The sequence below is a fragment of the Chelonoidis abingdonii genome, chromosome 10, assembly GCF_003597395.2.
Source record: "Chelonoidis abingdonii isolate Lonesome George chromosome 10, CheloAbing_2.0, whole genome shotgun sequence".
Lineage (NCBI taxonomy): Eukaryota > Metazoa > Chordata > Testudines > Testudinidae > Chelonoidis > Chelonoidis abingdonii.
In genome coordinates, this window is record NC_133778.1 from 35,441,321 (window position 1) to 35,468,703 (window position 27,383).

At 37.6% G+C, this 27,383-nt stretch overlaps 1 protein-coding gene across 1 annotated transcript in view; it reads left to right on the top strand.

Annotated features, from left to right (window-relative positions):
- Positions 1-27,383, top strand: part of TTN (titin) — a 321,905-nt gene that overhangs the window by 10,592 nt on the left and 283,930 nt on the right. Inside the window, exons 7-39 of the mRNA XM_075069826.1 lie at positions 1,789-2,089; positions 2,324-2,467; positions 2,956-3,072; positions 4,705-4,842; positions 6,091-6,228; positions 8,507-8,773; positions 8,899-9,024; positions 10,055-10,333; positions 10,644-10,709; positions 11,180-11,438; positions 12,426-12,486; positions 12,604-12,816; positions 13,622-13,764; positions 14,844-15,049; positions 15,193-15,423; positions 16,023-16,267; positions 16,986-17,209; positions 17,315-17,479; positions 17,580-17,748; positions 18,323-20,013; positions 20,114-20,395; positions 20,679-20,945; positions 21,050-21,322; positions 21,440-21,703; positions 21,801-22,061; positions 22,467-22,727; positions 23,429-23,692; positions 23,790-24,050; positions 24,197-24,457; positions 25,322-25,582; positions 25,677-25,818; positions 25,907-26,072; positions 26,573-26,804. Coding sequence (XP_074925927.1) covers positions 1,789-2,089; positions 2,324-2,467; positions 2,956-3,072; positions 4,705-4,842; positions 6,091-6,228; positions 8,507-8,773; positions 8,899-9,024; positions 10,055-10,333; positions 10,644-10,709; positions 11,180-11,438; positions 12,426-12,486; positions 12,604-12,816; positions 13,622-13,764; positions 14,844-15,049; positions 15,193-15,423; positions 16,023-16,267; positions 16,986-17,209; positions 17,315-17,479; positions 17,580-17,748; positions 18,323-20,013; positions 20,114-20,395; positions 20,679-20,945; positions 21,050-21,322; positions 21,440-21,703; positions 21,801-22,061; positions 22,467-22,727; positions 23,429-23,692; positions 23,790-24,050; positions 24,197-24,457; positions 25,322-25,582; positions 25,677-25,818; positions 25,907-26,072; positions 26,573-26,804 — 8,378 coding nt within the window. The remainder of the gene's footprint in view (positions 1-1,788; positions 2,090-2,323; positions 2,468-2,955; positions 3,073-4,704; positions 4,843-6,090; positions 6,229-8,506; positions 8,774-8,898; positions 9,025-10,054; positions 10,334-10,643; positions 10,710-11,179; positions 11,439-12,425; positions 12,487-12,603; positions 12,817-13,621; positions 13,765-14,843; positions 15,050-15,192; positions 15,424-16,022; positions 16,268-16,985; positions 17,210-17,314; positions 17,480-17,579; positions 17,749-18,322; positions 20,014-20,113; positions 20,396-20,678; positions 20,946-21,049; positions 21,323-21,439; positions 21,704-21,800; positions 22,062-22,466; positions 22,728-23,428; positions 23,693-23,789; positions 24,051-24,196; positions 24,458-25,321; positions 25,583-25,676; positions 25,819-25,906; positions 26,073-26,572; positions 26,805-27,383) is intronic.

Genomic DNA, 27,383 nt, shown 5'->3' on the forward strand with positions numbered 1-27,383 from the left:
CCATTGCACCAAGCACTGGGCCAGAAAAGGGTAATGTTTTTGAGCTGAATGAGGCCCCATTTATACCTTTGTGCCAGCTCTGTTTTGTGGTGAATTTCACCACAGTGAGAACAGTTATTGCTGTATATACAAGAAGTAACAATGGATTGGTACTAACCTAATAATTTACAAGCATAATTAATCCATGAGCACCCATGTAAATACAAGGATAATACAATAGTGCCATCTAGAGTGCATAATGCACTAAAAATGTTATACTCTAGGTATCAAGTATCAAGGGGCAGCCGTGGTAGTCTGTATCCACAAAAACAACAAGGAGTCCGGTGGCACCTTAAAGACTAACAGATTTATTTGGGCATAAACTTTTGATGGGTTTTTTACCCATGAAAGCTTATGCCCAAATAAATCTGTTAATCTTTAAGATGCCCCCGTTCTCCTTGTTGTTTTTATACTCTAGGTAGACCTGCGTGAAATGCATTATTAACTCAAAAATAACATTTACATCTAAATTATATGTGAAAATAAACATAAAAAATATAAAGTATAATGCTGGAGACCACCACTAATACTGCAGTGGTTCAGAATGTGGCAGCGTTAAAACATTTGCATGATGCTAGAAATTTGATATACAGGAACTCGTCTTGGGGAAAAGATGTACAGTATTTAGTAGTGATGGAAAGTGCTTTATAACTACATATTAATACTCACAATTAATTTTTAAAGTGTCAGTCTTTCTAAAAGCTCTGTTTATCACTGTAACAGCAGATACCAATTAGTGCTGCTGTAAATGGTAAAAGAAAATGTTGCAATTAAGATCGGTCCCACTCCTGAAATGCACTGATGAAAGGCAGACTTCTGTGCCCCCACATGGCACTTCACTGAATTCAGTGGGGATCACTGTAGAATTGGGGCCTAATTTAGTACATAATGCCCCATATCCTTTCTCAAAACTCCCATTATCTGAGTAAAAAATATAGTCTCTGATCCAATGTGAACTTATCGTTTCTGGTACTTTTATATTAAATGCATATTCTTGAGTGAAATACATTGTGGTATTCTCTCTTATGTCTTCACTGTAAAGCTAATTAAGTTATTGAAAATCCTTCAGTAATTTAAGGATCTGACAAATGTACAAGATCAAGAAAGCTCCTCGTGTCCTTTACTTCTTGCAGTGTCAAGCACATTGATGGCATTCCGTAAATAAATAATAAAGCAATGAGATCTCCTCTCCTATTTATTATTTACGTTCTGGTAGCGTCCAAAAGACCCAGTCAGGATCAGGGCCCCACTGTACTGGGAGCTGTACAAATGCATAGGAAGACTGAGGAGCATAATTTCAAATGAGAACAAGTGAGTGTAACAAAGAATAGGAAGGAAGGAAGAGAATAGAGGAATGGTAAGCAGTTCACACAATCTAACAATTTACACAATTTGAAGGTAACAAATCAACTGGAAGTTTTGCTTTCCTTTTCTAAATAAATGTTCCCAACTGGTATGCAGCCTATCACTATTAGTTGGTTGGTTTCTTGTAGCCCTGGAGTTTATAAGTAAAGTTTGGTCAAAAAAAATCAAATTTAAACATTTTCCACCTGAGAGGAGAGGGAGATGAAAGGGGACATTGGGTTTGTTTCGATTTTTGTTGGTTTTTCATTTAGCTCAGTGTCCAGGTACTGATGGTATCCTAAACAGGAAATGAATGTCAATTCTGTGTTACTTGTGTGGTTATTTTATTTTATTTTATTATGTGATGCTAAATTTAATACCAGTAATGTTATGTTTATTCATTAGGTCAGTATCTCCTGCTGGAAGACTCTCCACTTCACCTATTAGGCCTGTGAAATCTCCAGCACTGATCCGTAAAGCACAGGCAACAGTAGCCACTGCTGCTGAGGTTGTTCCTCCTTGGAAGCTGGAAGGTTATGCCTCTGCAGCTGAGGCACGGATGCAGGAAACTAGAGTAACTACAAGCGCTACCCAGATAAGGACAGAAGAAAGATGGGAAGGGAGATATGGTGTCCAAGACCAGATGACCATTAGTGGTGCTGCTGCTGGTGTCTCTGTTGCTGGTATAGCTGCTGGTGCTAAAGAGGTAAAGAGTCTTTAAATTTGGAAAGAACATTGCCTATGCTGAGAGAACTGGTAAATGTAATTTGAGAGACTGCATGTAAACACTTGCTTACAACAGCTATTTAGGGAGTTCCCCTGGAAATGTTTAAATAGACCTTTGACAGCAATATTCTGTGCATGTAATTGTCATATGCTTATTCTATGTAAGCAACCTATAAAATAATATCTTCTGATGTGACTAATTTTGGTCCTACAGGACATTGATAAAACAGCAGCTGTTGCTACTGTAGTTGCTGCAGTTGACCTGGCTAGAGTGAGAGAACCAGTTCCAAGCCCTGTAGAGCAGGTTTCTAAAAGGACAGCAACGACTGCGGTACACATTCAACCTGTTCAGGAACAGGTAAAAGTAAAGCACAGCTTTTATATAATTTTCTCCTTACACCCAATCCTACATGCAAACAAAGCATGTACTTCATAGTGCAAAATTAACAAGATACTAAATGCTTCATGTAAGCATGCATTATTGGTGCAGAAGCATCTGGACTGTAAGGGACTGCTATTGGTCATCTCATCTATCACCTCACATCATGACTGAATTGACTTAATTATTCTTACACCATTCCTGATAAATGGGTATCATGTCTTGTTTTTAATAACTCCAGTGAAAGTGATCTCATAATGTCCCTTGGCAGCTAATTCTATTACCTAATGTTCTTATACTGACAAAAAAAATTCCTAATATTTAACTTGAATTTTTCCAGCAGATCTTAAAATAACTCTTCCCCAGCATTTTCCCCTTAATTTATATCACTTTATTTTGATAACTGATCTTTACTATGTGTTGAGATGTATTTTAAGGTTGTTTTTTTCCCCTTCTATAAAAATCAGATGAGAAAGGAAGCTATGGTAGTAGTTACTACTGATAAATCCAAAGAACAGGAAATAATATCAAGAACTAGAGAAGGAATTGCTGCCAAACAAGAAGTACAGATCACTCATGAAAAGGTGAATACACTTGTTACAGATGTAATATTCATAGTTAAACCCTACTTTACAGACAAACTATGTATTCTTTTTTCCTTTTCTTTTTGTAACTTATGAACTGAGAAGCTCAGCAATACAAAGTGTCACTATATAACTCTTCTCCCTTAGTTTTCATTACTAACAGAACTCGCTCACTAGGGTTTTCAGTACTAGCATTCTCATAATTCTCTCTTGATGACTGACTGTTTGTATAAGATACTTATATACTACTGTGTCTAGTACTCTATGAATATTATAGATAGATGGTTCAAACAGAAATTTTTGAAAAAATAACTTCCAGGAAAAATGCCATTGTTTTTCTACCATTTGTTGTATAGCTAGATAATATGCCAAACATATGTGTTTAAAAAAAAATTATTAAAAAAAAAAAGCCCACACACTTCTTGGATTTTCCATTTTTCTGTGGCTATTTCTGAGTTTATTCCATACATGTGGCATTCTCCTGTTAGCAAATAGGAGGCAAGATACATTAAGAAGAAAATCATTCTGCACTGAAAACAATGTGAAATAAAATACTGGTGACTGAATTTCAGATGACTTTCAGCATATGTTTTGTTTTTAATTTTCAGATACATTTATTTTAATTTAAGCCCCTGATTCTGCAACCAAGTATGCATATGCTTAACCTTACTCAAAAGTAGCCCTATTACAGTCAGTGGGGTTATTCAAATGAGCAAAGTTAACCAAATGTGCAAGTGTTTGCAGGATCAGGAACTGTTGGTATTTCTTCATTCTATTTCTCGATAGTCCCCAGGAGTTTCATACAAAGATAGAGTAACTTATGCCCCCTCCCATAGAAATGGTATATTTCTGAAGTCCACCCTTTACAGCTTCTCCAGACCAGACTACGCCTCCAGAAAGTAGGTGGGATCAGTCAAGTGCTGAGGTCAGGCTTCAAATTGAGAAGGTAAAAAGGAATCTAGTTGTGAGAGTGGGTGGGTCTAAATCTGAGTAAAGGTTGAGTCTAGTCCTGATGATGGAGTCTAGAGTGAAATATCAAGATTCAAGGTGAGAAATACTCTGGGCAGGAGGAGAAGTAATTTACCTTTACGGTACTGAGGGATGGAAATCAGAAAACCACCATTATACAGGGAGGAGAGTATTCTGTATTTTCATCTAAACCTCCTGGATAAAGTGAAATTTACCAAAAAAATATGCATTCAAAATCATGGTTTTGCCCCCATTGATTGTAATGCAGATAAGTTTCTTCCTGTCCCAGTTTCTTTTACTTACTGCCTTTTAGTAGGAAAAAGGTAGTGTATAGAGTAAGTTATTTTATTTTATTTTTCTTCTCACTGTACATTTCATAAAAGAAGTTCAGTTATCATTGCCAGTCTAATCAATTTTTAAAATCTATATAAAACACTCGAGTTTTCCTAAGAGTTGGCATCATGTAACAATGATATTCACTTGTATACAGTTACTCCAGGGTGCAAACAGAGTGACTCACAATCACTTCCTTCTACAAGGACCTCCAGTGAAATTTAACCTCCTTTCCCTTCACTAGTCCAGCCTCTTCTTCAATGTTATATATGTCATATAATTTGCATTTGAGATTATATGTAATCAAGACTTTTTTACTGTAAAAATCAGGTAAGAAAGGAACCAGAGAAAGCTCCTGTACCCAAGGTAATAATTGTTGCTGATAAAGCCAAAGAACAAGAAAAAGTATCAAGAGCTAGAGAAGAAATTTCTACAAAACGAGAGCAAATTCACATCACTCATGAAAAGGTGAATACAGCTGTTACAGATTTAACTTGCCTATACACTCTTTTTATTAACAATCTCTATCAAATGCTCCTTATGTATTTTGCCTTTGTTTTTTTTATGAGCTGAAGGCTCCAACAGTAGAAACATTTGTAAAGTAACTGTTCCATAAAGAGGCCAGTATTACAGTTCCAGGCAAAACTCCCACTGACTTAGGAGTTCTGACTAGTCAGGAACTGCAAGACGGAGCTCTTAACATCAGTTATTTAAGTATTGTGGATGTCATTACTAACATGCTCATAATTCTCATTTGATTATTCGTGACCTTTACTTGTTGTATGAAGGTGGATTTTAAGAGAATCTTTTAAAGAGTTTTTATTCAGTTAGCCATCAGAACAGAATAATATTCACTTACATAAAGGTTTGAGCCAGTGAAGTTTGCTAGGAGTTTTGCCTGACCACAAACTGTCTGATCAGTCTCACAGCTAATACCAAATGATTTTGGACCCCTTACTCACATTGAGTAGCCCTTATTTATCTGAGTAGCCCCACTGACTAATGAGAGTAAATGTTAGGTCATAGTAATACTCATTTCTATGCAGCTGCTAAAAGGAGTTTATATCAGGAGGATACAATGATGGTCACTTAAATGTAACCAGTAGGGGGGCCAAATTCTTCCCTGATTCTTTCTCACACGGTGTAACTCTACTGAATTTAACTGGGTTGCAAAGTGTGTAAGATGGGACGGAAGTTGGCTTACACACAATAGTCATTCCACTCTACAAGTGGCATTTCATCTTCTTTCCTTTCCTCATGTCTTAGAGGTGTAGCCCCGGGTGGGCCTGACTTAGCATCCAGGCCCACCCAAATCTAAGCAGGGATGTAGTGCTGCCACAGTAGCCCGGACCATCACTCGGACACCTGAAATCCAGCACAGAGCTATGTGACCGCCCTTCAGAAAACTACACTCTGGCAGCTCTACCTTGCCATTTTCTGAGCCACCCCATGCACCTGCTCAACTTAGCAGAGGAAGCCCTGTGTCTGGGGGCACCAGGGCTAGGAAGAGGTCATGGTGTCAGGGGAGAAGCTGAGCAAGCACAGTCTGTCATTGCCCATCCACCCGAAAGTTGAGACCCGCCCAAATTTATACTCCTAGCTGTGCCACTGCCTTTTCTACATAATATTCCATCAACCTGTCCCACTTTCCTGAAAAGCCATGTAATTTTGTTTGAGAGTATATATAATTGAAACTTTTTTTATCATAAAAACCAGATAAGAAAGGATGCTGTGAAACCTTCTGTGCCTAAGGTAGTAATTACCACTGATAAACCTAAAGCACCAGTCAGAGTATCGAGAACTAGAGATGAAGTTGCTACCAAAGAAGAACAAGTACGAGTAACTGATGAAAAGGTAAATAGAACTGTTATAAATGTGATATTCATTCTCCTGTGATACTTCCCCTACAAATACTAACTATATATTTCCAGTTTTTTTTCTAAAACTTACTCCAGCTGGAAACTTTTGTCAACTATGAATTAGAATCTAGTTCTTCCCACTTTGTCCTTCACTCCTAATAGTTGGCATTAATAAGATATCCATAACTCTCTTTTGACTGACACTGATGTCTTTACATTAGAAAGCATTTTAACTTTTTTTAAATACTATATTTTATTTAAATAGGCATTAGGATGTAACAATACTCATCAACATCTAGCTAACATAGAGTCACTCGGAGGCTGCAGTGTACAGGGATCTAAAACCTTAACCTTTTCCCTATTCCAATGCTTTTTTTTTAATGAGACCATATGTAATTGAAACTTTTTTGTTTCTACCATAATAATCAGATAAAAAAGGAAGCTGAAAAAATTACTATAGTTCCAACAGTAATTGCCACTGATAAATGCAAAGAACCAGTAACAATACCAAGAGCCAGAGAAGGAGTTACTACCAAACAAGAACAAATGCATCTAATTCGTGATCAGGTGAATACAGCTGTTACAGATGTGAAATACACTGTTCCAGTTTACTTTCTCTGCAAGCCTCCTTATGCTTCGCCATCAATTAAGAGCTACTTGTGTACACTAGAATCCACTCAATTGCATTCCCTTTAATGTGCCTGCTTGACTGGGGTAATTTGACAAGGAACAGATTCAGTGTAATGAATCTCAATAATTCTAGATAATTAACTAATTGCCTATCCATTTATAAAAAAGTCACTTTAAATAACACCACCTGTGATTGTCTTTGAAAGCCTGGTCTCAGTAGATAACTTTGAACTGATGTTTGCTTATGTAAATTTCTGTCTCTGAAGTCCTTTAGTATATAGCCTATTCCTCTTTAATTTTATGGTTAATCGACCATTTGATCTCACTTTATCAAGATTTGTATTGTTTTTGTTCTTTGTACAGTGCATATGTTTAAAACAATTCAGTTCTACCCAATATATTCTTATAAGCCTCTGATAAAGAAGACCATTGTTCGTTTCTGTTTCCAGTAGGGTCTATGCTGGTTAAAAGGATTCTAATGTAATAGGGCTGAGTCCTGTCATCAGTGAGAGAGTAGCATGATTGTGAACTACAGGATATGGCCCACTTTTTTCTTAATATAATTAACTAATTGAAAACATCACTGGTATGTTTACAAAATGTTTTGATTAATTTTCAATGAAAAAAAGCAAAATCAGATAAAATGCACACCAAGGGTTCAGTGTACACAGAGTTCACATTTCTTTGGTGTGTGAATTTATGTCCAGATTCAACAATGTCATAAGCACGTCCTTTGAAGTTAACACTAGCATTGAATAATACAGCCCTTAGAGTACAAAGCCTTATCAATAGTAAAATAAATTTTGCAGACAGTCTAACCTAGTTTAAAGAAATTACTTCACGTGATGAACTGTTTTTAAAGCTGTATGTAAAATGGGTGAATGAAGGCAATTTATTATTTAAAAGTTAATTTTTTCACATGCTCATTTACTATATACTGTATCTGGGTTAATTATAATACTGAATAAACAGCAGCAGTTGCTACTCAAATATCTGCTGCTGACCAAAACTTGATAATGGAGATATTACACTGACGTCAAGTGTGAAACCAGTTATGGATCAGGAAGTTAAAAACAAGTTATATCCTGGCACAAAAGCACCACTTCCCTTTTACCAAAATACTCAAAGTTATCCTTCCCTATTAGGAACTTGTGTAATACATTAGCACAACTTTTCCGTGCATTGAAATTACAACTATATATTTCCTAAGGCTCATTGTGCATAAATGGACCATGCAGTGTTTGCACATCAAACATCATATACATACTTTGACCATTTCTCTTAGTAATGTCTGATATAGAATTATGTGCAGCTGTCAGAAATTATAGCTTTTTAAATATAATACATACTGTAACATAGTCATAAATGTGTCAGCAAAGTATTTAATATACATTGTGTACAGTATATAGAAATATGCATGTGCACAGTGTGGAGGTATTTCTATTTAGTATAAATATATATTTACAACTAGTGACTATGAAATGCACATGTGGATAAATACAGTCTTATATATTTTCAATACTATATAACAAATGTACATTGTCTGTCTGTCTATAACATGTATATACTGTGCATTTGCCAGATAGACAAATCTTTATCATCACCATGCGTACTTGTATGAATTCTGTAAATGTTGCCTTTAGATTGGAGCTTACAAAAAGGCTGAAGCTGTAGCTACAGTTGTTGCTGCAGTTGATCATGCACGTGTTAGAGAGCCCTGGGAGCTAGAGCGTGCTGAAGAAGGCTATGCTGAGCAGACAGCTTTGGAATATGGATATAAAGAGCGTACTATGACAGGTCACGTTGTTGAGGTGCCAACTGAACGTCATGTTGTCACCAAACCAGTACACGTTCCTTCTGAAACAAAAGTTTCCACTACTGAAAAAATGGAAATGCCTGTATCAACACAGGTTAGACTTGGTTTATATTGCACTCTTTCTATGGCTGGCTGTTGGTTTTTTTTAATGAAACTTTTTATTTTGCAATTTGGTGACTAGCACAACATACTGACCAAACATTTTATTGGTTAATGTAGATTAAAAGAACAGAAGAAACCAGAACTGAAAAAACAGTCCTTGTGGAACACACACGTCCCCGGACAGCAAGTCCTCATTTTAGAGTTTCAAAAATTACTGTTCCTAAACCAGATCATACTTATGAGGTAAGAAGTGGAGGAAGGGTGCTGGGCAAACAGCAAGCTCAGTTAAAATAACTGATACCTCATTTCCCCCATATTGATGTCCCTCCTTTCCCCTCCCCATACAATACTGTGTTATTCCCAAGTGGGGGAAGAGATTGTGCGATCTTTTATTTGTGTTTCCCTATTCCCTAATAAGTAAAATATAATAGTGCAAATAAATGAAATCCTGCCAAAAAGTGATTTTATTGGGTATTTTATTAAAACCCCAACCATTTCATATATTCGGAATGCAGCTAGAACATGTGGTATTTACAATAAAATGCTACATGCCTGGCATAAACCTTCACCCTTTTTAAAGGGTAGGTAAAAAATCCTGATTCATGCTCAACTTCTCACATTAAAGAAATAATACTTAGATAGCAGTACTTTTTTTTACTTTGCAGTTGTTTTACTGCATACTAAACCAGTTTAGGAATTAACATGCTCTACATCCCTAATCCAAACTATATTTTATGGCCCCATAAAGAACCATGTGCTTTTGCATAATTTCATGTTACTTTTTCCTTTCTACTGTTTGAGGAGTTTTTTCATCTTTTTTTAAAAATTAGGGACACAGTCCAACTTAGTTATGCATAAAGATTGCACTTCGAAATCTCTTGAGGTATTTTAATCACTTCCTGGCATATAATTAGTTCTGTGATGCCTTAGTGAAAATCTGAGTTAAAGCCTAGAAAGCAATAGAGCACATTCCCTTTAAGAGCTATGCTGCTGTTTAAAGAACAAAACTCTAACACAATATAATAGAATACTTTCAAATGCTATACAACTTTAAGTCTGCATACAAGCATATATATTTTTAAAGTTATGTTATTTTATAGCACAGGAAGGTTGAAAGTGTCTTTATGTAGGTTATCTAATGTCAATAAATATGTGAATAAGAAAGTAATAGTCACATGTAATCTTTCATACTGACTTGCTTGGGAAATACATAGTGCATCTTTTGAAAATAAGAGTAACACAACTGTAACTTTCTTTCTTTTGAACTGGTTAGGTTTCAATAGCAGGATCTGCTATAGCTACTCTGGAAAAAGAGTTATCAGCAACATCTGTTCAAAAGATCACCAGACCTGTGAAATCACCACAAGTAAAACCACCTGAAACCAGAATGATGGCAGAGAAGGTTGTCCCTCCACAATTTCCCTTTGGAGAGGCAGGTGACGCCTATAAGAGTCGTTATGATGTTGAGACCAAAAGAGACATAAGTGTGAGCATTACAGGTGGTGTGGTACGGGAAGAACACATTGAATTAATGCAAGAAGGTGAAGCAAAGGTTTGTCATTAAGTGAATTCCAAAATCATCTTGACTGACTTGCATCTTAGAAACAATAGAGTAATCCAGTGTGTTTAGAGCTTCCCTCATTACAAGCTTATTCTTTTAAAATATCCCTACTGAGCTTTGTCTATTGTAAGTTGTGATACTTGTTTTGCACAAGCATTTCTAAGATCCTAACATCACTTTGTCACAGCAAGCAGCAGACACCGTCTGCAAGGAAACCTTTTCCTACATCAATTCTGGTGTGTCTACCATTTATTTCCGTCTCTTTATGGGATGTTTAGTAACTCTGCTTTAAATGTCCTAGGTAACTGAAATAGCTAGAGTTCCTGAGCCAGCAGAAGTCCCTGCTACCCCACCAACCTTAGTCTCAGTAAGTAGTGAAAATTTAATTAAGGGTTATTTTGTTTTGCCTTTCATTCCTTTTAAGATATGCTTTGTTTCACCTCCCTTTTGTCATTTATTCATTATAGTCAGTTGCTCTCTGGAGTTCTGACACTATCTCTCATGTCTGTAGTCGGTTGCCGGTCTCTGTAGCCATGTGACCTATCAGAAGGATCTTTGCTGAACAAGTGAATTCTCACAAGTATCTCACAAAGATCAAGTTCCCTTTAGATTTTCCCTGTGAAGAGTAACATATTCAGACAGCCCAACTCCAGCTTCAAAAGCTGTAGTTTGAAAATGTCTCTTCTCTCTGATTTATTTGGGGCACTGCACATCAGTGCCTCATTTTGATATAGATGCTGAATTGTAAGTTTCAGGACTGTTTTATCATACAGTTGAAATGATTTATTTACTAGTGAAGAATCATATTCATTATATAAATACTTTTGTGTGATACAGGGACTGAAAAACATTACTGTTATTGAAGGCGAATCTGTCACTTTGGAGTGCTACATCTCTGGCCATCCAGCCCCGACTGTGTCATGGTACAGAGAAGACTATCAGATTGAGAGTTCCATAGACTTCCAGATTACCTTCAAAGCAGGAGTTGCTCGCCTTGTGATTCGTGAAGCCTTTGCAGAAGACAGTGGAAGATTTACTTGCACTGCTACCAATGCAGCTGGAACTGTCAGCAGTTCATGCCACTTACATGTGCAGGGCAAGTAGATTTCTCACAAGAAGAATACAAACAGTTTGCTCAGTCAAAATGGCTTCATTACAACTTCTCTATACCCAAGAGCTAGTATTTCTGGCAGCTACAGGTGTCTTGATTTGCCCATGGCAGCGTCCAGGGCTGTTAAACCTGCCAGCAACTCCCACCTAGTCTCTTCATCTAATAAAAGATTTTGTGTTGCCTGGGGCAAAAATCAAGGACTATCCATTAGTATTGTACACTACCTGCAGCATCCCCATCCCTGTTTTCACTCAGAGATACGTGGGCCTGCCACCCTTCACATTATTAATGTCCCATCACTACAGATAATGGCTGGGTTGATATCTATTTTGAGGAAGAGATAGACATATTCCCCATCTCCCAGCTGTTCTGGGGTCTCTCTACTCCCAACCATCAGTGACAAATATTTCAGCCTCTAGTGTCAAGACCATCTCGCACTAGTAAGGTTCCTAAAAATGCAATCCTACATGGAAGGAATAAATGGTAAGGGCCCCTGTAAGTATACTCAAGGATCATCACAAGTATATGAGAGGAGGAGAGAGAGTTTGCTTTGTTACTGAGCTATATTCAAGACAATCCAAAACCCACATACCAAAGGAACATTACGGCACACCCACGTCCCATGCCCCACTATATTGGCTATATAGGTCATATCAGATTGGAAAATACCACAGAAACAACAATGGCACAGCCCAATAATATGCAAGGGAGAAAAACGTTAAGGGTGAAGGGTACTAAATAGCTCAGGAATGTTGATTATGTCTGTTACAGCCAGGCTGGGTTGAAGAGGCCAGGAGGGAGGCTTCCCATGTCACCTGGGTGCCAGTTATGAGCAAGCTAAGATTCCTGATTCACTGTCCCAGTGCAAGTACCTGAGCCTTAAAGTCAGCCAGCAAAACTACCCTCCTTCCTAGCTGCTTTGTCCACTTTTAAGAATATTTTGGCATCAACATTATCATATTTTTCTTACAGTTTCTGAGGAGATTGAGAGCCGAGAAGCAGTTTCTGTGAAGGCTGTCACAGAAGAGAAACGGTAAAGTTACTTTTCTAAGCAGACTGCTTCTACTGTGATTATTAGTTACTTCCATTTTATTTATTTATGATTTCCTTCTGCATCAGCTCATTTATCTGCTTTGAAAACTTCTTCCAGCTATATGGAATCAAAAGATGTGGTAATGGAAGATGCCACTATTGCAGAACAAGAAGTGTTTGGAGAAGCTGCGGCTCCTTATTTTATAACCAAACCTGTAATTCAGAAATTAGTTGAAGGTGGAAGTGTCATTTTTGAGTGCCAAATTGGCGGCAACCCAAAGCCACACATCTACTGGAAAAAAGCTGGGGTACCTCTTACTACTGGTTACAGGTATATAAGCTACTTAAACATTGTTCTTTCTCTGATATGCAAAAGATACTTCCATAGATTTGACACATATTAGAATTCAGTGATCCACTGTGGACTAATTCTATCCCTAGTGTAATCCCACTGATTTCAGTGTGGTGTCATCAGGAATTAATATGGCCCTAAGTTTCTGAACATATAAATATTTGAAACTCATCAGGCCATTCTTCTCTGTTATGGGATGCAATGTTTCCTCTGGTGGGTTATAAAACATATATTTTAAAAGGCTAGAAAAACAATTATAAATACAAGGTTGAGCTAAAAATCAACATACACATTAATTTCTAGAAAACAGAGAGAGACACTTTGGTTTGAATTTTCTCTGCAGTATTCTATAGAATTGAGGAAATATTTAGTAAAGAAGCCATTTGAGTACATTTTCTGGCACTCTTGAAATGTATCATGATATAATCACCTACAGAAAATGATGGGAATGATGTTGCCAAAAATAAAGCTCCCTGTATATAAAAATTCTGATATTGGGAAGGCTGTATTGTATATGATAATGGAATCCTCAAGACTTCAGTACTGCCTTTTGTCTCTGAGTTCAATTATTATTATACGTATAGGGTATAACTGAGCTCTGGTTACAGTATTGTTATTTCTTTTATGTTGTTCTACTATTCCATTGAGTTGATATTGGCCTAAAAATTTATCAAAACATTGACTTTTTCGAGGAGTAATAGTCATAGATCTTTCAAAAAGTAAATATGCTAAGAGTTCTGCTAATCAGAATTATGGAGAATTTGTGTTTTCTATGTTCCTGAAGACACAAAGTGAGTTACAAAAAAGAGACTGGGGAATGCAGACTTGAAATTTCGATGACCTTTGCTGATGATGCCGGAGAATACACTATTGTTATTCGCAATAAGCATGGAGAAGCTTCTGCATCAGCCTCTTTACTGGAAGAAGGTATATGTATATGCATGGATAGTGGGGGAGGAAGGACTAACAAAAAAATTAGTGATAAAATATGGAAGAATAAGCCTGGACTTTCTTAAGCTTGCTTTAAGATTAGCAAGTTGGTGCCGTTCAGTTTGATATAATAAAAACAGACTGGTCACAATGGTCGATGAGGTATTGCAGTAGCTTCTTTTTCTTTCTGAGCCATTAAATAGTTTCAAAATGGAGGCATTCTTCTTTTAAGTGAGTCTCCTAAAGGAGGTCCTGAATCTATGGGCACTTTCATAGCAGTTGTCAAACCATAATGATGTATAGAACCACTTGCAGGGCACAGGGTGAAATCTTGGCTTCCCTTTGATTCCAATGGGGCCAGGATTTCACCCAAAGTGTTCATTTCTGTAGAAGCAGATGGTAAGGAAGGGCACATGGGCCTAGCTCCCTTCCACGCTCCTCTCCTTACCCCAGAGAAAGAGAAGGTACTGGGAGCTCTGCAGGAGGAAGAGTGTCTACAGCTACTTTTCTGTGGCACTGAGGATTTCTGCAGGAGGGAGAGAATATTTAACCTTAGGCTCATGCAGAGTTTTAAACTCTCCTATTCAGCATAGCTACAGGAGCCTCTCCTCTTGCAGAGCTCTTAATATTCTGCATAGTATATGGGCTTTGAAGGTTGGCACTGGGGTTCTGAGGACAGGAAACTAAGAAGCTGGGAGATGTGCTTTAGAAAAAGAAACTAATTTAGACTATTAGATATCTGCATAGATATTCATCAAGTACCATAGTTCCCAAAGGGAAGGTGTAAGGTATGGTTGGGAGCCTGAGAGCTAATGAGCTCTCTCTTTAGAAGAGGTCCGTAATTAAGAACACCTGTCCTAGAACATATAAATTATGAAGTTTTAATCAAGACTGGGTAGAGCGTCTACCTGTTGTAATGATTCCCACAAAGCATCAGGATGTGCACTTGTTCCACCACCACCTGAAACTGTTTAAAATAATACATACTAATTGACAACTTCTGCAGCTTGTTTCTACATTTATGCCAGTAAAAATGGACAGTGGCTTACTAGAATTAATGTGTAATTAACTCCTAGCTGATTATGAGATCTACATAAAATCGCAACAAGAAATGATGTACCAGACTCAGGTGACTGCATATGTACAAGAACCTAAAGTGGCTGAGATAGCCCCAGCTATTTTATATGCTGACTATGAAAAAGAATATGAAAAAGAACAAGCTCTAATTAGGAAGAAAATGGCAAAAGACACTGTGCAGATCCGGACTTTTGTAGATGAACAGGTAAGTATTTCAGTCATTTGGACTGATTGGAGCAGTTCAAGTCTTTTTATTTAGTTTCACAAATGTAAGAAGTCAATTATTGTACAAACTCTGTAAAGTTTGTTCTACAAAATCTATCACAAAACTGTTTTCTTTTTGCATAGGAATTCCACATTTCTTCCTTTGAAGAAAGACTTATCAAAGAAATTGAGTACAGAATTATTAAGACCACCCTAGAAGAACTCCTGGAGGAAGACAGAGAGGAGATGGTGGTTGATATTCCTGAATCTGAAACGGTTGAAGCAGGATTTGATTTAAGATTAAAGAATTATAGAATATTTGAGGGAATGGCTGTAACTTTCCATTGTAAGATGACTGGATATCCATTACCCAAGGTATACCAATGTGTATTAATGTATAATATAAATCACACAGATATTGTTTTTAATTATATCTACCTATGAAACAGGCCTGCTTCTATAGGTAGAAACTTACTGAATGTGGTAGCTCACTGTCAGAGAACCCCTCCTTTATCCTACTCAGCTAGAAAACCACAAATTCCAAAAACAATTCAGTCCTTTGTTCTCCCATCAAGCTGAGTTTCCCTTTTGTAGATTTGTGCAATGGTTCTGGATAAGAAAATGTGCTAGATTCACCAGTATGCTACGGCAAAGTAGTGCGCTACTCAGGCATCACAGAGTGTCACAGAGAAATGGTCACTTAGTAGTCAATCTGGCTTGTTTTTGTTTATGTATCACAATGCTGTATTTTATATTGGATACTGATTTTCATATCATGGCTCACTGCAAAAAGCTGTTCTTTACTCTTACTTATTTCAAGTAAAACTTTTTGCCAACTACGTGTTGATTACAGTTGTGCAATAGTTGAAAAGTAGTGGGAAAGACTTAGCAGAGTCTTAAATAACCTGCATGGGTACACATTACTGTATTCTAATCTCCATGAGGGTTCACTCCAGTTTTTACTATTTGTGCAGATTGCGTGGTACAAGGATGGTAGACGCATTAAGCATGGAGAGCGCTACTACATGGAAGTTCTGCAAGATGGCAGTGCTAGTCTACATTTACCTGTTGTGTTGCCTGAAGATGAAGGAATTTATACAGTCTTTGCTAGCAATGTTAAAGGAAATGCCATTTGCTCTGCAAAGCTGTACATTGAACCTGTTGCACCAGTTGGAGCTCCAGGTTATATGCCAGCACCAGATGTTATGAAAAGATATCGGTAAGTACAGGGTAATATGCAAGTCTCATGTTCATTCCAGTCCACTACAAATAAACAGTGTCTAGTGATCCCATCATGTAGTCCAAGCTAAACAAGTTTAGGCTGTCAGCCCTCCATGCTGTTGGAAGTACTGATGTTGATTCAATAAGTGGCACTTTGTTCTGTGGGTCAATATGAACCAAATCCCCATTGCTATAGGGCAATGTGATTCTGGAGGTACCATCTTCCAGATAATAGGTCTAAGCAAGGTATTGGTTTTATAACCTTAGTAACCACACCCTGTCTACTTAAATCCTCTCAATTTAAATAATATATTGCTCCTCACTTGGGATTTTACCTATTGTGTACTGCACTGTTAAACAGTTCTTGCTTTCCACCACAGAGATTGCTACATTTCAGTGCTCAGAGAACTCATCCAGTTATAGATAAATACTCTGTGTGTATCTGTATACTGCACACAGTGTGTGTATTTGTGTATGTGAAAAATAAATATTGCTGTAAGTATAGAATTGTAATATTATTTGACATTGCACAGATTCTTCATATTGATTAGACAAAAGGAAACAAACTACAAATAATCATTTTACCTCACCTTTTGCCCTAGGTAAATTGATTTTAACATGTTTTAAAATACTAGGCACAGGAGATGAATTATATATTGCTTTAGCTTGGTTCTAGGCATCATTGCTATAGCACAGCTTTTTTGTTCCTTCCTCAGGTCTCTTTCTCCCCGTTCCCCGAGCCGTTCTCCAGCCCGTAGTTCTCCATCTCGTTCTCCTGCCCGCAGACTAGATGAAACTGATGAAGGACAACTGGAGAGATTGTATAAGCCAGTTTTTGTGTTGAAACCTAGTTCCTTTAAATGTGCAGAGGGGCAAACAGCGAGATTTGACCTAAAAGTAGTTGGCAGACCCATGCCAGAAACATACTGGTTTCATAATGGTATCTCAATTTATTTTCATAGTATAATTATCTAGAAAAAATATAGTATTTTCCATGTTGGGAAACAGTACCGGGTGTAAAAAAAAAAATTGTCTATTTCTGCAGGTCAACAAGTTGTTAATGACTATACTCATAAAATAGTAGTTAAAGAAGATGGCACACAGTCAATGATCATCGTCCATACTAGTCCTGATGATTCTGGTGAATGGACTGTCATTGCTCAGAACAGGGCAGGCAAAGCTACGATCTCTATGACCTTGACAGTGGAAGGTATTTACTCTGCACATTTTGGAAAGAACTCAATTATTATTATGTATAGAAATCTCTATTTCAATTTCTGTGTCGGATCACTTCTTTATTGCTCTTTCAGCTCAAGAACATCTTGTGAAACCACATTTTGTAGAAAGACTGAAGAATGTTAGTGTCAAAGAAGGTACTAAACTGAAAATGTCAGTGAAAGCTACTGGTAACCCTAATCCTGACATTGTATGGTTGAAGAACAGCGATATCATTGTACCTCATAAATACCCAAAGATCAAGTAAGTGCTTCCTAAAAAGATGATATGTTAAGATATCAATAAGCCTGGTCCTGCAAGGTACTAAGTGCCTCCTAGTTTTGGCTGAGTGTCTCCAACTCCCAAAGAATGTAGTAGATGGGAATTGAGAGTTCCCATTGTGAGTACTAAGGGCCTGATCCCTTTGAAGACTATGGGAGTCTTTCCACTGACTTCAATGAAGACTGAATCTGGCCCTAAATGTGTGCGATAACTTACAGGCTCAGGCCTGCCTTTTACATGTTTCTGTACATTTATATTATGTAAGTTTCAATAAAACTTAAAACTGAATAGTAAAAGACCTCCACTAGCTTTCTTTATCTACAGTCCTCTAATAGATGAAACTTGTACTGATTTCAAAATCACTAAAGATTACTACTTTATGTTAATACAGTGCCTAGCATAATGAAGTCACATTCTTGGCTGGTCATTAGGCACTACCATGATTAAGTATTATTTTTGTTTCCACTAGAATTTTGCCTGCTTAAGGGTTTTGAGATGGAACCTAATTGTGAAGGAGATATGTGAGAAAATCATGTATATATTTTTAATATTTCAGAATTGAGGGAACTAAAGGAGAAGCTGCACTTAAAATTGAGTCCACTGTCAAGCATGATGCTGCATGGTATACCGCCACTGCTATCAATAAAGCGGGGCGTGACACTACACGGTGCAAGGTAAATGTCGAAGTGGAATTTGCAGAACCTGAACCAGAAAGGAAATTAATCATTCCAAGGGGAACATACAGAGCAAAGGAGATTGCAGCACCTGAGCTTGAGCCTCTCCATTTGCGTTATGGTCAAGAACAATGGGAGGAGGGAGACCTTTATGACAAAGAGAAACAACAAAAGCCGTTCTTTAAGAAGAAACTCACTTCACTGAGGCTCAAGCAGTTTGGACCAGCTCATTTTGACTGCAGACTGACACCAATTGGTGACCCCACTATGGTGGTCGATTGGCTACATGATGGCAAGCCCCTGGAGGCAGCCAACAGACTCCGCATGATTAATGAATTTGGATACTGCAGTCTGGATTATGGAGTAGCCTATCCTAGAGACAGTGGAGTGATCACTTGCAGGGCAAGTAACAAATATGGTACTGACCACACATCGGCTACTCTTATCGTTAAAGATGAGAAAAGCCTTGTGGAAGAAACTCAGTTGCCGGAAGGCAGGAAGGGACTGCAGCGAATTGAAGAGATGGAAAGAATGGCCCATGAAGGGGCCCTTGCTGGAGTGACGGAGGACCAAAAAGAGAAGCGAACACCAGAAATAGTTTTGGTCCCTGAGCCTGCAAGAGTTCTGGAGGGTGAAACGGCGCGATTTCGCTGCCGTGTCACAGGCTATCCACAGCCCAAAGTCAATTGGTATCTCAATGGGCAGCTCATTCGTAAAAGCAAAAGGTTTAGACTCCGCTATGATGGTATCTATTACCTGGATATCGTGGACTGCAAATCATACGATACAGGTGAAGTGAAGATTACAGCAGAAAATCCAGAGGGGGTAACGGAACATAAAGTGAAACTTGAAATCCAACAGAGGGAAGATTTCAGATCTGTCCTTCGCCGGGCCCCTGAACCCAGGCATGAGCCAGCAGCAACAGAGCCTGGAAAACTTCTTTTTGAAGTGCAAAAGGTAGACAAGCCTGCTGAGGCAACTACCAAAGAGGTGGTGAAGCTAAAAAGGGCTGAGAGAATCACTCACGAGAAGCTAACAGAAGAGACTGAAGAGCTGCGCAGTAAATTCAAGCGTAGGACAGAGGAGGGCTATTATGAAGCCATTACTGCTGTGGAACTTAAGTCTCGCAAAAAAGATGAATCATATGAAGAAATGCTTAGAAAGACAAAAGAGGAACTTCTTCACTGGACCAAAGACTTAACCGAGGAAGAGAAGAAGGTACTTCTTGCTGAAGGCGAACTCACCATTCCAGCTATCAAACCAGAGAGGCTTGAGCTTAGTCCAAGTATGGAGGCTCCTAAGATACTTGAACGAATTCAAAGTAAGACAGTAGCCCAAGGTAGTGATGCACATTTCCGTGTTAGAGTAGTAGGGAAACCAGACCCTGAATGCCAGTGGTTCAGAAATGGTGTACAGATTGAGCGATCTGATCGGATATATTGGTACTGGCCTGAAGATAATGTTTGTGAATTGGTCATCAGAGATGTAACAGCTGAGGACTCTGCCAGCATCATGGTGAAAGCAATCAATATAGCTGGTGAAACTTCAAGCCATGCTTTCTTGCTAGTACAAGGTAATGTATAAATCCCTTTAATGTACCCTGTTCATTAACAAAATGTGTTTGTCTTTGTAGTCCACGGGTTATCAACTCTCAATATTTTTTTATTTTGCAGCCAAACAGTTGATAAGTTTCACGCAAAATTTACAAGATGTTGTTGCTAAAGAGAGAGATTCCATGGCAACCTTTGAATGTGAAACCTCAGAACCCTTTATCAAAGTGAAATGGTATAAAAATGGAATAGAAATTTTTTCTGGAGACAAATACAGGATGCACTCTGACAGAAAAGGTCACTTTCTTTCTGTACTAATGATTGACATGTTAGATGCTGAGGACTACAGCTGTGCATTGGTAGAAGATGAAACTGTAAAAACAACTGCTAAACTTATTGTTGAAGGTAGGAATGAAAGTTTTTATAGTGAAATCTTCCAGGAAGAAATCAGCTATCACTAATGAACATAGCAGCATGCATTTTGCTGCATAGAACATTGAAGAAATATTTACACTATGTTTATATTTTTAATGCAACATGAAAGCCTGAATATTATTTTATATTCAGGGTTTAAAAATAATATTTGATTTAAATGCAAGTTTACATCTTTAAAACCAAATGTTTTTATAAGAAATGTTTCATAAAACTCTTTAAAAAATCATTTGTGAATGTTTATGTTCTAATGCAGGTGCCGTTGTTGAGTTTGTTAAAGAACTTGAGGATATTGAAGTCCCAGAGTCCTTCTCAGGCGAGCTTGAATGCGAGATTTCCCCTGAAGATGTGGAGGGGAAATGGTATTGTGGCGGTGTGGAGCTCACATCCAATAGTAAATACGTTATTACATCCCGGCGTGGTCGCCAAATTCTCACTGTTAAAGATGTTAGTAAGGAAGACCAAGGAGAGTACAGCTTTGTTGTAGATGGCAAAAAAACCAGTTGCAAACTGAAGATGAAGCGTAAGCCTTTCTAATCACATACCCCTTCTTTCCTACAGATTTAAGAGTAATTATTTTGCTTATCTGTTGTGAGGATTAATTTCTTTTTCTTTCATATTTCATAGCTCGTCCTGTAACTATTCTTCAAGGACTTACTGATCAGAAAGTCTGCGAGGGTGATATTGTGCAACTTGAAGTTAAAGTCTCCCTAGAAAATGTTGAGGGTGTCTGGATGAAGGACGGTATTGAAATTCAGCCAAATGACCGTGTGCACGTTGTGCTGGACAAGCAGTCACATATGTTGTTAGTTGAAGATGTAACAAAGGAAGATAGTGGAAATTACTCCTTTAATATTCCCAGTCTTCTTCTTTCAACCACTGGACGAGTCTCTGTTTATAGTAAGTGACTATTGCTAGCCAGTCCAATGTTTTTTCAAAGCCATGGGTGGTAATTTGTTTGCTTTATTTCTTGTTAATTTAAGGGGGGGTTACATTAATATTTTTGTGACTTGCCAGGTGTGGACATAGTGGTGCCACTAAAAGATGTTCACACTATTGAAGGAACAAAAGCTGTCTTTGAATGCAAAGTTTCAGTTCCTGATGTGTCTTCATCCAAATGGTACCTAAACGATCAACAGATAAAGCCTGATGACCGTCTACAAGCTGTCTGCAAAGGCACTAAACAAAGGCTAGTGCTTACCAGGACCTATGCATCAGATGACGGACAATACAAACTGATGGTTGGCAAAGTTGAAACCAGTTGCAATCTTACAGTAGAAAGTAGGTATTCGTTAAAATGCACCCTAGTTCTTAAAATATTGCTTGCTAATATAACAAAGTGGTCGTGACTAATATTTCTAATGAACTTGTTTTACAGAAATTCAGATTATTAGAGGCCTTCATGACATCACATGCACTGAAACTCAGAATGTATCCTTTGAGGTTGAGCTATCTCATGCAAGTATTGATGTTTTATGGCACTTCAAAGACCAAGAGCTCAAGCCTAGTCCTAAATATAAAATTGAAGCACGTGGCAAAATATATAAATTGACAGTCATCAACATGATGAAAGACGATGAAGGTGAATACACATTTTACGCTGGAGAAAAGAAAACATCTGGGAAGCTTATAGTAGCAGGTTAGTAGACTTAAATCGCAAAAAGTGTTACACTTTGATTTTAAAAAAATGTGCCTAATGTAATAAGCAATTTACATATTTTGAAACAACACCTGGCAATTTTGCTCTTGCTGTATCTTTCTCTACTCTTTTTTCTTCTTTTTCCTGAGGTTTGTCTTTCTTTCTCTATCTTATTTTTTCTGTTCTCTTTTTGGCTTTGATTGAGCAGCTCTTAGGTGAGTGTTTAAATGCTTTGTTAAATAGGGACCATAATCTAGAATGATGCACAAATGAAGGCAGTATGTTGTCCTCAGAATCCGTGTAGCCAGTGGATTTCAGCAAAGCTGCATTTCAGTATGGGGGAAAATAATCTAATGAGACAGCTGTAACACTGAACAAATAACTCATGCTTCTGCTTTCCAACAGGTGGTGCCATTGCAAAGCCTCTCACTGATCTAACAGTGGCTGAATCCCAAGAAGCTGTTTTTGAATGTGAGGTGGCAAATCCTGATTCTGATGGCCAGTGGTTGAAGGATGGTAAACCATTATCTATGACCGATCACCTCCGAAGCGAATCGGATGGCTTAAAGAGGAGACTTAATATTCCAGTCACCAAGCTAGATGATATGGGTGAATATACCTACAAAGTGGCATCCTCAAAAACATCTGCCAAATTGAAGGTTGAAGGTCAGTAGTTCTATCCTGATTTGATACTTTTAAGGGCTTAATTCAAAAATCATTGAGGTCAATGTCCTTTGGCTCAAGCCCTAAAATACAAAATAAAGCTAAGTATGATATACATAGGGCCAGCACAACCATTAGGTGACCTAGGCGGTTGCCTAGGCCACTGACATTTGGGGGGCGGTGACCCCGACGGCCGCATCTTCAGCTGCCCGGTCATCAGCGGTATTTCGGGGGCGGGACCTTCCGCTGCCCAGGGAGCCAAAAAAGCTGTTGGAGCTCCTGGATATACATCATCATTATTACAAACTGTCTTTTGTATTTAAAATGTATGATGTTTGAGGCAATAAATGGATACAATTTTTGGATGTTCCATATTAGAATTTAACATAATATTTTGATAAAAACATATTCAGTGTATGCTGTAAGGCATTAAAATGTCTACATTTGCCAATTGAATAGTAGCATTTTAAATACAGAAAAACTATGTTAATCTTAGATGCCTATAGCTGCTGGGAAATGCTGTTTTGTTTTGGGGTTTCTTGAGGGGGGAGGGTGGGGGTTGGTGACCATGATATGCGTGTGAAATGTATGTCTTTGGATCTTAAAATAAAAGTGGATCAGAACATGTTTTGTAAAATGACAATATTTAACTGTCTTTGAGTTTCAGTTTGCTTTTTCAGCTTTATTGGTAATTGTTTTTCTAGCTGTTAAAATAAAGAAGACACTAAAGAACCTAACTGTAACAGAAACACAAGATGCAGTTTTTTCTGTGGAACTTACCCATCCTGATGTTAAAGGAGTTCAGTGGATCAAAAATGGCATTGAACTTAAATCAGATGATAAATATGAGATTACAGTAAAAGGAACTGTTTACACACTGCAAGTGAAAAATTGTGTTATCACTGATGAGTCCATTTACAGTTTTAAGCTTGGAAGGTTAGGTGCCAGTGCCAGACTCCACATTGAAAGTAAGTCAATTTGTGAGCATTTCAGCAATTAGTCTAATGACTGATTTAAAATTGAAATCATAAGTATGAATAAACTGTTGTAATTCTCTTCCTTAAGCTGTTAAGATAATCAAGAAGCCAAAGGATGTGACTGCTTTGGAAAATGCCACTGTTTCCTTTGAATTGAGTGTTTCCCATGATACCATACCGATCAAATGGTTCCACAAAAATGTTGAGATTAAGTCAAGTGACAAGTACAGAATGCTCTCTCAAAGGAAAGTTCACAAGCTGATGTTGCAGAATATATCTCCCTCTGATGCTGGAGAATACACAGCTATAGTAGGGCAATTGGAGTGCAAAGCAAAGCTGTTTGTGGAAAGTAAGTATTTCACACCACACTAGCTCATGTATTATAACTTGTCCTTACACAGGATGATCTGTTACTCTTTGCATTTCCAATTTTATAAACAGAATTTAAAAGACAATACTATCTGATTTTTTTTTCATTCTCTTGTTTTTTCATAGCTGTACATATTACAAAGACCATGAAAAGTATTGAGATTCCTGAGACCAAAACTGCCTCCTTTCAGTGTGAAGTATCTCATTTCAATGTACCTGCTGTATGGCTAAAAAACGGTGTGGAAATTGAAATGAGTCAAAAGTTTAAAATAGTGGTTCAGGGGAAACTCCATCAGCTCAATATCATTAACACAAGCAGTGAAGATTCTGCAGAATATACATTTGTCTGTGGGAATGACAGAGTCAGTGCAACTCTGACAGTGAACCGTAAGTGAAAATAAAAATAATAGTTATGATATTAATATATGATTAAAGCTTTGTGTTCAATATAAACTGAAACACACTCCATCTAGTGGTTGAAGCGGGAATATGGGAATCAGGAGACAGTGGGGTAAAATTCTCAAAAGAAGTACCTAAGGAGCCTAAATCCCATTTCAAAAGAGATTTAGGCACTTATGAGCTTAAAGTCCCTTTGACATTTATTAAGGATTAGGCTTCTAAGTGGCTAGATCACATTTTGAAAATGAGACTTAGGCTCCTAAATCATTTAGAAACTTTTGAAAATGTTATTCCTAGATTCAATTCTCAAATCTTGACTCTGATACAGAATGTCTCTTTGATATTGCACAAGTCATTTAGCTGCACTGTGCCTCAGTTTCACCATCTATAAAATGAGAATATTCCCTTTTCTAAATTATTTTGAGGTCCTTGAATGAAAGGCGCTATACAACTACAGAGTGATATGGTTTGTTTTTGGCATTTGTTTGGGTTTTGAGCTTAAAACTTTTTTTTTTCCAGAAAATAAGATTACTCAAGTCACTATGAGCTTTCCATTGGTTTTATATTTTCCCTTACTGATTTTACAACAATATGTGATAAAAAAAACAAATACACTTATTAAAAAGTAGTAACTTCCAAATAAAATGCTGGAAAAGGGCACTTTCTTTTTGGTAATTTTTGTGCTAAATGCAAGAAGCCAAGTTTTCAATTAATGGCTTGTTTTATAATATTTTGCAAAACCAACGAAGGAAGGACCCTAGTCTTAATACAATCTGATTAAAGGATTGTGAAGCAATTCAGGTTCCTGTTAAGACACATTCTTAAACCATATGGCTATTTCTTTTCTTTTAGCTATATTGATTACATCCATGCTGAAAGACATCAATGCTGAAGAGAAAGATACAATAACATTTGAAGTAACTGTCAACTATGAAGGCATCACATACAAGTGGTTAAAGAATGGAGTGGAGATAAAATCAACTGATAGATGCCAGATAAGAACTAAAAAGCTTACACATTCTCTTGCCATAAGGAATGTCCACTTTGGTGATGCTGCAGAATACAGTTTTGTTGCTGGGAAAGCTGTTTCATCAGCCACTTTATACGTGGAAGGTATTTGTTTTCATAGTCTGTATATTTAAGGAATGTAATGGCCCTCCTAATATATGTTTACAGCGCTGATTGTATATCCATGGTATTTCCCTAGCTCGACACATTGAATTTAGGAAGCACATTAAAGACATTAAGGTTGTAGAGAAGAAACGAGCCATTTTTGAATGTGAAATCTCAGAACCTGACATTTCAGTGCAGTGGATGAAGGATGGCCAGGAACTCCAGCTTGATGACAGGTAATCTTTTTCTTCAGAACAAGACCCTAGTATTCCTTATATTTTTTCAGAAAAATAGCTCTGTTCTTTGTCTTTCTGTTGTCTTTAGAGTGAAAGTTCAGAGGGAGAGATTTGTCCATCGCCTCCTCATTTCTTCCACAAAGATGTCTGATGCTGGACAGTACACTGTAGTAGCAGGAGGAAACATATCCAGTGCTAACTTAGTTGTGGAAGGTCGTGATATTCGTATCAGAAGTATCCATAAAGATGTTCAGGTACAGTATATACAAAGGGAATACATTCTTGATAGTTCTGTTGTTTTACCGTTGAAGGAGCAATAACTAATGAATGGGATATATTGAGCCAGGGGTAAGAGCATACCTAAACTATTTGAGATAAGCACTTCCCACCCCACCCCCCAAAAAAACAGCAATAGTCGTGCAGTCGGGGCCTCCCACCATATTCTGATGGCCCACTGTCATCACCACGATAAAGGCCTTAGGGATTCTAAAGACACCTACTTCTCATGAGACAGGTAACTTTCTTCTCATTGATCCAAATAGGACATTAATAAGTGGGTGAAGGAGAGCACATCTGCAGCTCTCAGGCCTATATAGTTACTTTGAGTTGGTGCACTAAGTAGTTGGACATCCTGTGTCCTGCTGCAGAGACAGAATTCAGAGCCTCCTGAGTTTTCCCCCATAAGATTTAGTGAAGCAGGAGGGCAGCTGTAAAAGCAGGTGCTATTTGTAATATTTATTCTACTTGATAAAAGGTCACTGAAAGACAACGAGCTGTAGTTGAATTTGAAGTCAATGAAGATGATGTTGATGCTCGCTGGTATAAGGATGGCATTGAGATCAATTTCCAGATTGAGGAAAGATATCGATATGTTGTGGAAAGACGAATCCACCAGATGAGCATCACTGAAACAAGATACAGCGATGCTGGGGAATACACCTTTGTAGCAGGAAGAAACAGAAGCTCTATTATCCTTTATGTTAATGGTATGTATGTTTGCAATATTGTTGTAGCCATGTTTGGTCCCAAGATATTAGAGAGAGACGGTAGGACCAAATTCTGTTGGTGAGACAAACAAAAATATTACTTCACCCACTTTGTGTCTCTAATAGTATGCATGGACATTCATTTTGCTCATCATTGCGTTTCGTATCCTGTGTTTTCTGTATCTCTGTGAAAACTTGTTGGTGTTATAATACTGTAAAATTGGGATTTCTTCAGAGAGAGGACCCTGGACAGTTGGGGCTGCTTGTGCTACGTCACTACTTCCTGTCCACCCTTTCCATTGAAATGGATAACTGATTAAAATGTTATAGCACTTCTTATCTCTGCATCTACCTAAGCCAGTCAATCCTCTTACTTCCAAGTAAAGTAAATAAAGCAGTAGTCCCTTAACTTTGATATCTCAAATATTTAGTATTGGAGGGATTAACCTAACAGTTTTCAGAGATTTTTTTTTTTTTTTTTTACAATTTCATCTTTCAAAAAATCTTATACACTAAAACAGCTATTTGTTTTAAAACATTTTTTCTTGAGTCGTCTTTATTCCAGCCCCAGTTCAGTAT